General features: G+C 45.2%; 1 protein-coding gene across 2 annotated transcripts; it reads right to left on the bottom strand.

Moving 5' to 3' along the window:
- Positions 1-143: 143 nt before the first annotated feature.
- PSME3 (proteasome activator subunit 3) lies at positions 144-7,564 on the bottom strand. Of its 2 annotated transcripts, none has more exons than XM_003362548.5 (11): positions 7,036-7,564; positions 6,306-6,338; positions 6,124-6,186; positions 5,815-5,919; positions 4,605-4,653; positions 3,956-4,068; positions 3,656-3,724; positions 3,451-3,518; positions 3,302-3,356; positions 3,088-3,174; positions 144-2,438 (listed from the first exon to the last, which is right to left on the bottom strand). In XM_003362548.5, the coding sequence occupies exons 1-11, from the start codon at positions 7,075-7,077 to the stop codon at positions 2,358-2,360; spliced, it is 765 nt and encodes a 254-aa protein (XP_003362596.1). In that variant the 5' UTR covers positions 7,078-7,564; the 3' UTR covers positions 144-2,357. The 2 variants fall into 2 exon arrangements, with proteins under 2 accessions (XP_003362596.1, XP_005597426.1); XM_005597369.4 differs by having other exon boundaries at positions 6,441-7,304.
- Positions 7,565-10,939: the final 3,375 nt, after the last annotated feature.

Below are 10,939 nucleotides of genomic sequence, written 5' to 3' on the forward strand. Positions count from 1 at the left end.
TACAGGCTAGGCATTCAAAAATCCTTAGCTACTGGTACTGCCCTCTGAAACAGAATAGAGCAGATGTTCCTCCACTGTTCAATCTTAATCTTAAATCTCTTTTTGCAGAGACAATGAGGGGATCATTGGAAACCAGAGGCGACTTTGCAAGGTGGAAGTTGAAGAAACTTTATTTCAGAGGGAGCTAGGGTCCTAGACAGCCCCCAAGTCATTTGAAAACCAAAACCAGGGGTCCCTGGTATATCCTCAAGAAATTTAAGACATTATTCAGAGGGAAGAATTAGTATAAGGTAAAGAAAACGACAGGGTAGGGTGTGCCTTGAACCAGGTGATTCCCCATACACGGTACTAGAGCAGCCTCTACTGGCAGTTCATGGGTATCACTGGAGGTAGGGTAGGAAGGAACTGGGATCTTGTGAGGGTAGGGACAGAAGGCAGCTTAGGTCTGGGAACAGCTAACTTTCACATAATTCAGACCGAACACAAATGAAGGACCCACCCTTGCCTCTTGGTAGGCAGAAGCCTGAGTCTTTCCATTATTCCAGAGAAAAGAGGCAGCTCAAAGGGTATAAAAACACCCAACAGGGTGGCTGGAGGTGTATGTGGAGGTGGGTGTCCCAATGTGCATGCACATGAGTATGGGAATGTCCCTAGCCACCAGAGCATCGCATCAGGGTCTGCGGCTTTAGAAAGAGGTCAAAGTACCTGTATTTTTAATAATTTCTTGACATGGTAAAAGAATTTTACATTATGATCCGAGGGTGGTAGGGTGAGAAGAAGGGGCAGTGGGAACAATCCAACAAACAAAAAGGGAAATTGAGAAACATGTGGCAGGAGGAGGGAAGGGTTTTAGCTGGAAGGGATCTGGAGGATGGGTAGGGGGGGCACTCCCCAACTAAAATGCAATTGGTTTGTTACTGAGTACTATTCATGGGAAGACAGCATCCTCACTCCTTCTCTATAGAATACTGGGAGTCAAAATGATGCATCCAGGTGGAAATATGATTGGGGGTTGGAAGACAGAGACAGGGGAAGAATAAAAGTCAGAAACAGACACTGAGAGTCACCGGCAGGCTGACTGTAGATATCAACTCTTCAGTAGCGGTAGAATAAAAAAGTGGGGGTTGATGAGGATTAACACAAAAGCTTTCACAAGTGACATCTCTGGAAGATTCAAGAGATATGAGGCAACTCTTCTATGGTTTGACTTGCCCAGCAGCTTTCCACATACACAAAATGTGTACATGCATGTGTGTGCATACACACATGTATACACACAAGAGACTGCCTTCCCTGGAAGCACAATACTATAAATAAGAGAAATATTTTTCCCAAAGGGAAAGCCCAACAGGAAAAGCAGCATCTGGCCCTCACAGCTGCACACACGCCCATCCCAATTTACAACTGGCCTGGGAAGAGGCAACCAGGAGTCAGAGGACTGGCCTTTGCAATAACGCCCAAAGAGACTTGAATCACAGAGGATGGGGCCTTCCCCAATCCCTCTGCTTCTCATCTCTCGGTTCTCCTCCAACTCACCAACCTCTGGACACCAAGAGGCTGGAATATCAGGAGACGGCGGGGGCCCAGTGGTTGAAGACTAAGACAACTATCACCCTCTGAATGGTGTGTATGAGACAGGATTCGTGAGGGGAGGCGGGGGTCAGGCAAAGAAGTAGGAAGGCGTGTTCGTGTGAGTCTGTATGTGTGTGTATATCACGCACATATATGTATGTGAAAATCCTAGTTGTAAAAACATCTAAAGAAGCTAGGGACTTGGCTGAAGGTCTAAGATGTTTCTTGTCATGATCAGGTTCAAGGTGGGATGTGTGCAGATGGGAAATCCTAAGTCATCACCAGGGCAACTGTGGCAAGGAGGATCCAACATCCCATAGCGGAAAGAGACACTAACTTTATGTCAGGAAGAGAGGAGCTGGTACCTCCAATCACAGTTCCTAAAAAACACCTAGCATTTTCCTTCCAGTTCGCTCAGCTTCTAACCAACTAATCTTCAAAAGGAAGAAAACACAAAGCCCAAGACACAGGGTGAGGGTGGCGGGGGAGAGAATACAAGTATTCTTGTGCTAACATCCTGTGCACACAAACCTGGAGTTCTCCAGAAATTAGGACAGGTCGGGTGTGGGTTATTAGGAAAAGAAATAGAAGAGTTCCTGAGGCCTGAAAAAAGAGGTAAACACGTCACAGAACTACATGAGAGTTTCATTAGACTCTAACTAAAAACAAAGAGAGGTGTGATTACTATTTCCAGCCAGTTTCCCCATCACGATAGTCATGTAACAAACCAAGGCAATGTCGGTCTTGAGCCAGACTCACAGAGTCCCCTGGCCCTGGCCCTGGCCTCAGTACAGTGTCTCGGCATTGCTGCTCCGGGGCCGTTTGATCTTCTCGATATTTTTCAGGATCATGTCATGTAGAGTGACCTGGGAGAAGAGGATTCATGGAATCACACCTCTGTTCTACCCCCAGTCCACGAAGAAAACCAGACCCCTCCAAATCCTCAAGCAACCATTCACATAATCCCAATCTCACTCAGGGAACTTGAATTCAAAGTGGCTCCCCCGCCTCTCTTATCCTCCAAACCAGGTTTAAGAGGGTATTTCCAATGCCCTGAGTGTCTAATAGCAACTAACACTTATTGAGCAATTACCATACCAAGAATTGCCTGGGGTCCTTTAATGTGGTATCTCGCTTGTTTTTAAAAACCATTTTTGTGCAGTAGATACTTGACTATAAATTTCATTTCAGAGATGTAGAAACTGAGGCGTGAGGTTAAACAACTTGCCCAAGGCCACACATTACAGGTAGAGTTGGCTCTGTGCCTGAGTCTGTCTGATGCGCATCTTCACCCCTATACTATACTACATTCCCTCCCATCCAGGTAGAGAGAAAGGAGATACCCAGCTAGACACCCTCAATGATCTCATAGTTCTTAACACTCAGCTGATGAGCAGAATTTGCTCTACTCATTATACCTTCATCCCCTATCTTGGCCCCTAGAGAGTGGCAAGAAAATTATCACTAGAACTAAGAGAAGCCAGGGCACTGTGGGCAGGGACCAAGGTTACTTACATATTGATTCCTTAGCTCGGATATGATGAGTCGAAGGCTGATATATTCTTTCTCATCAATCTCTGTCACGGTGCGGCGATAGTCCTCCTGAAAGGAGGGGCAGAGAAAACGCTAGTTTGCGAGGCCTGACTGTCCACAGACAGCATTTTCCCACTAACAGTCACTCCTCCCTATTCTACCATTTCCACCCTCAGGCCACAAAACCCTTACTTACCACATGGGGATATTTAGCTATTTTAGAAACCAATTTGGCTCTTGTAATATAATATCTGGAAGGAGAGAGAAGAGCAGGAAGCTGCAGGAGACTCTGGATGACAGTACTTACCAGCCCCCATTTCCTGGGCCAAGCCCAAGTAGCCCTACCTAGAAATCTGGTCCAGATAAGATGCAGCTTCACTCTCAACGGTTCTTAGTTCTGCAACTGTCTCCTCCTGAAAAAATCAAGTGAGTCAAAAGTCACTTTCATGTTACCTTACAGCAGACTAAAGAGAAAAGGAAACAGCCAAAGCAGGGGAGATGAGATTACCTCCCAAGCCTTCCCCTCCAGTTTATAATGCAAGCATGTTACCTGAATGGACACCCCAAAGTTGTTCCCATCTTCTATCCTAGGAATCAGAAGCTGTACCCACATTTTGACCTAAAGGGTAAGGGGACCAAAACATATATATGAGGACGTTGGCCTTTCCTGCTGAAGCCATGAAGTATACAATTCAGGTTGCTGGGGTCAGATGCCAGGAACACAGAAGCCAAGATACTTAGCCTGCCAGTTCCCACAACACCTCCATGCCTCCAGCCCCCCACCCATCATTTTTCAAGTTCAAGCCAGGCTATTTGGGGTCAGCCCATAGGTCACTAGCCCGTGCCTCACCGTGTTGCATTTCTCGATCAGCAGCCGGATCTCAGGTTTCACTTTCTCAATAATGTCTACGAGCTGCTGGTTGCTTTTAAGCATCCCATTGGGCATCACAAACACCTTGGTTCCTGGCAGAGACGCAAGGAAGTTCAAATGACTGGGGTGGAGGGCAAGACATAGCATGCCCCACCTTTCTCTCTTCTTTCCCATGAGATATGACCTCTGCCTTTTTTTTCTTTTTATCACATCTCTATCTACAAACCATGACACCACCAACAGATTTAAAAAGAGAGAATATACACATTAACAAATGAGTGTCTAAGGTGTGCCAAAAGACTGGAAAATAAGGAAATTAAAATATGCTCTAGAGACTTAATATACCAATTATTACTGAAGAGGAAAAAATAGCAAGGAATTGGAATTTCTGTGAAAGATCTGCAATGGGTAGCCACCTCCAATCTCTCTCCCTTGGTAGTCCACACTAAGTCAAACCCTTCCTGTTTATTGGAAAATTAGGTTTAGAGAGCTAAATGACAGCCATGTTAGGAGAACTTGGGAATGCTAAGACTGGGAAATAAAATCAGATCCTACTTCCTGGCCAGGAGAATACCAGATCCATCCTGCTTCTCAGGGCTGCAAACTAGGGAATGGGGGTGGCTCTTACCTTGGAAGGCCTCTTCACATTCATCCAACCTTCGCTTCTTGTAAGTGGGCTAAGGATACAGAAAGACAGCCTCAACACCCACATCCCCATCACAAGTTACCCTTCAAGCAAGTTTCATCCCTTCCTTAACCCCATAGGTGGTCTTATTAATTGATGCACAATTTACTAAACACATTCAAGGTTTCAAGAAAAGGTTCTTTCTACAAAGCAACTTACACTCTGGTAGGAAGACCAACCTTTCAAGAAATATAACACATTAAGCATATAGGGGAGAGGAGTGGATACTATAAACAATAGCAAAAATGAATCTTTTTTTTTTTTGAGGAAGATTAGCCCTGAGCTAACATCTGCCACCAAATCCTCCTCTTTTTGCTGAGGAAGATTGGCCGTGAGCTAACATCTGTGCCCATCTTCCTCTACTTTATATGTGGGACGCCTGCCACAGCATGGCTTGACAAGCAATGCACAGGTCCGCATCCAGGAGCTGAATGGTGAACCCTGGGCCGCTGAAGCAGAAAGTGCGAACTTAACTGCTGCACCACCAGGCTGGCCCCAAAAAATGAACCATTCAATGCAGGGTGAGGATAATTAAGGGACTATGTACAAATCTGCTGGTTCCACAAAGAAGCACAATATTCAGTTAACGAATGTATTTAGCACCTGCTATGTACCAGGAACAATGTTAGGTACTGGGGATACTAAGATGATTAAGACAGTTTCTGCTTTCCACAATTGCAAGTTCTACCTATGAGACAGTAATACAGACAAAGCACAATTTGGTGTCATCGGTGTTATAATAGAACATGGACGTACGACTGATAAGGATTAGGTGCTAAGGATACACGGCAGAGACAGAGACTGCAGTTATAGAGCAAGAACTATTCACCCCATAACAAGACTCAAGACATTGAAACAGGTAAGAAAAGTCTTACTTAGAGCCATGGGGACAGACCAGATAACCTGAGGGAACCTGTAGCTATTAGTCCTAATTAAAACTCACTCTAACATGGAGTAGCGTTAGCATATTCACCTCATGTTATAAATGAAAGTCAGGGTCTAAAGGGGATGTTACTGGAGTCATAAGGTCTGTAAGAGTCCTCATTCCAGGTTCAAACCCCACTGCCCCCTCTGTACCTGCTCAGACTGACCAGGAAATAGAGGACAGATAACCTATTGCTTTAGAACACAAAGATAAATATAGGACACTTACACCGTCCAGTCCATCGTGGCTATTGGTGAGAAGAATGGGGTCAGGGACTGGGAGATTCATGTCTGAGTGGATCTGAGTTAGGTCATGGATGTTTAGGATTGGTTCCTGAAAGAGAGACACCCACCCCCAAAACAACATTAGTTTTTTCAAGATGAACAAAGAAATATTTCACTTGAAGGGCAAAAAATGAGAGTGCCTTACAGTACAAAAAAAAAAAAAATAGAATCAACACATGATTTGTCCCATTTGACAGAAATATTAGGGGCAAAAAAATTGGTGAATTTGAGGAAAAGAAAAGGAGTCTCTCACCTTCAAAAAACTATCAAGTTCTAACAACTTCTTTGGGAAAAAATTTGCCACCAAGTCTTCTGCCTAAAGATGAGAGAAAATACAGCTAAATTAATAATTGTGGGAAGGCCCCTCTCTGATATCTCTTCTTTGGGAAACTCCCAACTATTAACCAATACTCATTTTTCTATTTATTCACTCACCTCACTTGTGATCCGCTCCCTGAAAGAATCAACCTAAAATTAACAAAGACAGCAATTCAGTAAAAGCAAGTCAGTACCTGGCAACAGAGGTAAGGACAGGATGGGGAAACCCAAATCCAGCTGTCTTTCTCTCACCTTGTAATTGCAATGGGAAGCTGAAAGGCCCCCAGACTGCAAATACTTTATTTTTTTGACGATCCATTTCTCCATCTCAGGAGAGGGAACCGGGGCTTGAAGGCAGCACGCGCCTGTCTTCCCTCCCTCTTTCCCTCCCTCCCTCCCTGTGTCTGAAGCTGTCTGAATTTGAGAGCAGACAAAAGACAGGTAGATATGGGAGATGTGAGCTCACAAACGTGCCAACCCCAATCCAGACCTGGCCTATGATAGGAGGCAGGCCTGACGCCAAGGGCAGGGGCAGCGGCAGCGTCCGGAGGCGGGGACGTTGCTAGGCTGGGGGACTTCCAGCTGTCACTGGTCTAAAGCACTGAGTCCACCACGTGTTCGCGGAGGTCTCCCTGGGGCTCTCGACCACCAGACGGGATACAGAAGACCATCCCATGTTATCCTCTATCACCGATGGCGTTTCCGGGAGTGGGGGGCTGGGCTGAGCAGAGCGGAAGCTCGGAGCTGGTGTCCCCAGGGAGACAAAGACCCCATGGGGAGTGGGGAACCGGTCAGACTGCTCCAGGATCGAAGCGAGGGGTAAGGAGGCCCGGACCGGTGCCGCTACCTTGAGCTTCACTTCCTGATCCACCTTCAGCAACGAGGCCATGGCCGGGCCGGGCCGTGTCCGTTCCGATGGAGACCGGAGGCGCTGTGGGCTCCGGGGACAGGGTCAGAGGGACGGGAGGAATCTCAGCTGCTCTCGGGACGCGGCCGCCCTCGCTGGCTCACTCAATGCTGTCTCGCTCCCTCCCTCCGTGCCGGCCGCCCGCCCGCTGCCTGCTCGCTCTCTCGCTAGCCCTCCCGGCTTTCGCCGCTCACGCCGGAAGTTACGTCACAGCCAATCGCCGGGACTCCGGCAAGAATGCGCACGTGCCCTGCGCAGCCGCGCTGAGGTTCGGCTCCCGGACGTGCCGGGCCAGGCTCCCATCTCCAGGGGTCTATCTGCGGTAGGCGTGAGGTAAAAGGGAGGACGGCGGAAGGTGTTTTTCTGAGAACTGAGCTTTAAAGAGACTCAGGCACTCTCCTTCACCGAGGGGGCCGGAGCCGCAGCCGCCTTGACAGGACCGACGGCGCCGTCGCGCCCCAATGACGTCGGCCCGAGGAAGCCGGCGGGCCTGGCGCTGAGTTCATGGGGTCTAGTCTGCGATTCCCGCTGTCTCCTCCTGTTGGCCAAAGCTCTAGTGTTAGGCTAGAGCCCAACAGAAGACGGCAAGTTCTGTTGTACCAGGCTTCCCCACCTTTCTCCGCCACTTATTCTCATACACTTCCAGATCTCGGAGATCGACTGCCTGATAGGCAACCCAAATCTCCTGACTTCTAGGACAATGCTGTATCCCTTTTCCTAATGGAATGCAGAGACCGTCTCTCTTCACTCACCCATTCACTGGGTCTGTCTCTTAACATTGGTTTTTTCGCTTAATATAATGGACCAGGACTGTCCCAGAGCCTGGAACTATAATGTGAGTCACTCATGTAAGTTAAAACCTTCCAGTAGCCAGTTTAAAAAGTAAAACGGGTGAAATTAGTTTTAATCATATTTTACCTAGTTTATCCAAATATTCTCATTTCAACATGTAATCAATATGAAACATTAATAAGGTCTTGTATATTCTTTTTTCATACCAAGTCTTCGAAATCTGGTATGAATTTTACACTTACTGCACATCTCAATTCACAGGCATTACATTTGTAGTACCCAAAAGCCACATGTGGCTAGTGGCTCCTGCATGGAACAGCACAGCTCTAGGAAACAAAAGGTAAAATAGACTCAAGTTCTCTGGTCTCACGGGGCTTAATACTGGGGAAAGACATCAGAAAGTAAACTGACAACATAATTGCAAAATTTGATAAATTTTAGGAAACAAATAACTGATGTAGAGAGTACTAGGAGTCTATTTTAGGTAGAATGGCCAAGGAAGTCCTCTCAGATGAAGTGACAATTAAACTGAGATCTAAAGGATGTAAAGGGATTCACTTGGGAAGAGTGAAGGAAAGAGCCTTCAAACGTATGGGTGCAGCACAGGCAGGTGCCCTGGGGAGTGAAAGAGGCTGTCCTGTTGAAGAAATTGAAAAACTAGTTAGTGAGCTAGGGGTGGAGGTGGGAGTGGGGTGGGGAGGGTTGTTAGGAGACAGCTTGAATTAAGTACAGAGGCACATCATCTGATTTACATTTTGGGGTCACTCTTGCTGTTAAACACTTATCCTGGGCAGGTCTCTGTGCTAAGTGCAAGGGAGATGGTGGGAATAGGTGGTTAAATGAAGTGCGACTGACCATGGTCTTTGGATCAGAGAGACCTGGCTTCAAATCCCACCTCAGCTCCTTACTGTAATATCTTGGGAAAACCACTGAAATGCTGAGTCTCAATTCCCTCATCTGTAAAATGGAATTTTAATCATTATTAGTAAATAAATAACATAGAATTCTGTAGAGTTGTGAATATTGGAAATCATATATATGTAAAAGTACTAGCATAGCGCCTGGACACAAGGTGGCAGGCGCTAGGTAAATAGTAGCCATTGTCAGATAAGCTACCTATTAGTGCTTAGCATGAGAAGGTTACTCCTTAAACTATGTAATTATTATCATCCCTGCTTTCAAACTCAAAGTCCTTTTCCACTTATTCAAGGCTGAATACAACATAGCCTATACTACCCACCTTGCTTATTAACATGTAACAGTTTTCCCCCTTGTACCTCTGCTTTCTGTTAACACTTGTCCTTAATAACTGTTGAACTCTGATCTGGAACTTAACTTCAGGAATGCTTTCCTAAATTAACTTCATCCTATTTTAAGTATACCATTACCCTGCATATCTTTCAGAATTAATAACTTCAACTTGAAAACTTAATATGTTTGTGCTTGTTGAAATATGGCTTTGTTCTCAAATAATCGAGTTTTGTCTTCCTCAAGTAGGTTGTAAGAAGACAGATACACATTTCTTCTTTATTTCTCTTCTTCCTCCCTTATCCAAACATTTTACATAATACTCTGCTCATTTATTTATTCAGTGAACAATTGCTGAGGGCACCACTATATTTAATAAATTTTTTTCATTCCAGGGTCCTTATGAATCAAAATGTGATCACTGATGACTGGTCTCACTTTAAATTCATGTCCACAAACCTCAAATGGCTCCGACACTGCCTGAGATCCTACTACATGCTCCTGACAAGTTTATTCTCCCACATTCCAAATGACTGTCATACATTCTCATCTCCCTAAACCTCCAATATCCCTCCCCTCCCACCTCCAATTTATGGTCTTGGCTCAGTCTTCATGGAGAAAACAGAAGCAAATGAGAACTTCATCTCACCACCAAATCTGCCAGCCTGCAAATACTTTCTGCCTTTCTTCCTCTTTCATTGAAGGAAACATCTCTGTTCCCATCAAAACTCAACTCTTCCTTTTGTACATTGGATCCCATCCACTTTCACCTTCTAAAAGTCTGTGCTCCAGTGATTAACCATTCTTTTCAATATATTACATTTATCCCTCTCTACTGGATCATTTCCAAACATGACAAATATCTCCTATCTTCAGAAAAACACAGCCTTTAACCCAAATTCCTCTCTAGCTATCACTCCATTTCTGTGCTCTTTTTCATGGCAAGACTTCTTGAACAATATGATTGCCTCTTACTCTATTCCTCATCTACATTTACTCCAATCCACTCCAATCAGGCTTTCCCACCCCATGTTCTCATTGAGATAGTTCTTGTTGGTTTGCTGCTGTAACACATTAACCACTCCCCCTCTTAAAACATATACAGCAACCTATTCTTCTAATTTTCCTCCAACCTCAGTGGTGACTTCTCCATTTCCTTTGCTGGCTCTTCCTGCACTGTTCCAGTTCTGAATGATGGCATGCTACAGGGTTCAGTCTTATATCCATTATTCTCCTCCACTAAAGTATCCTTTATACTTTCCCTAAGAGGTATTACCCATAGCTTTTAATACCATCTGTATACTGATGGCCTTAAATTTATATTTCCAGTCCTGACATCTTCACTGAGCTCCAACTGTCTATATGACATCTCTACTTGGATAGCTAATAGGCATCTCAAATGTAACGTGGCCAAATCAGAATTCTTGATTCTCCCACACACCTGTTATTTTCCTGCTCTTCCCCATCTCAGTAACTGATGTAATTGTCCCCCGAGTTGTTCAAACCAAACACATACCTGTCAACCTTGATTCCTCTCTTTCCCTCATCTCCCCACATTCAATCCCTCATTGGGTCCTGTCCACTTTACCTGTATGATGAATCGTATATGAGTATGCTTTTCTCCGTCTCCTCACTTGTTATCCTAGTCAAAGCCACTGTGATCCTTAGCTGGGACTATTACAATAGATTTCTCTCCATTTTCACTCTTGCCACCCCCCCACCCCCCACACACATTCTATTCTCTACTCAGCACCCAAAGTTAAAATAACTTCTAATGTCAACCACAAGAATGGCAGTATCTACT

Source organism: Equus caballus, chromosome 11 (assembly GCF_041296265.1).
Source record: "Equus caballus isolate H_3958 breed thoroughbred chromosome 11, TB-T2T, whole genome shotgun sequence".
NCBI classification, from domain to species: Eukaryota; Metazoa; Chordata; class Mammalia; order Perissodactyla; family Equidae; genus Equus; species Equus caballus.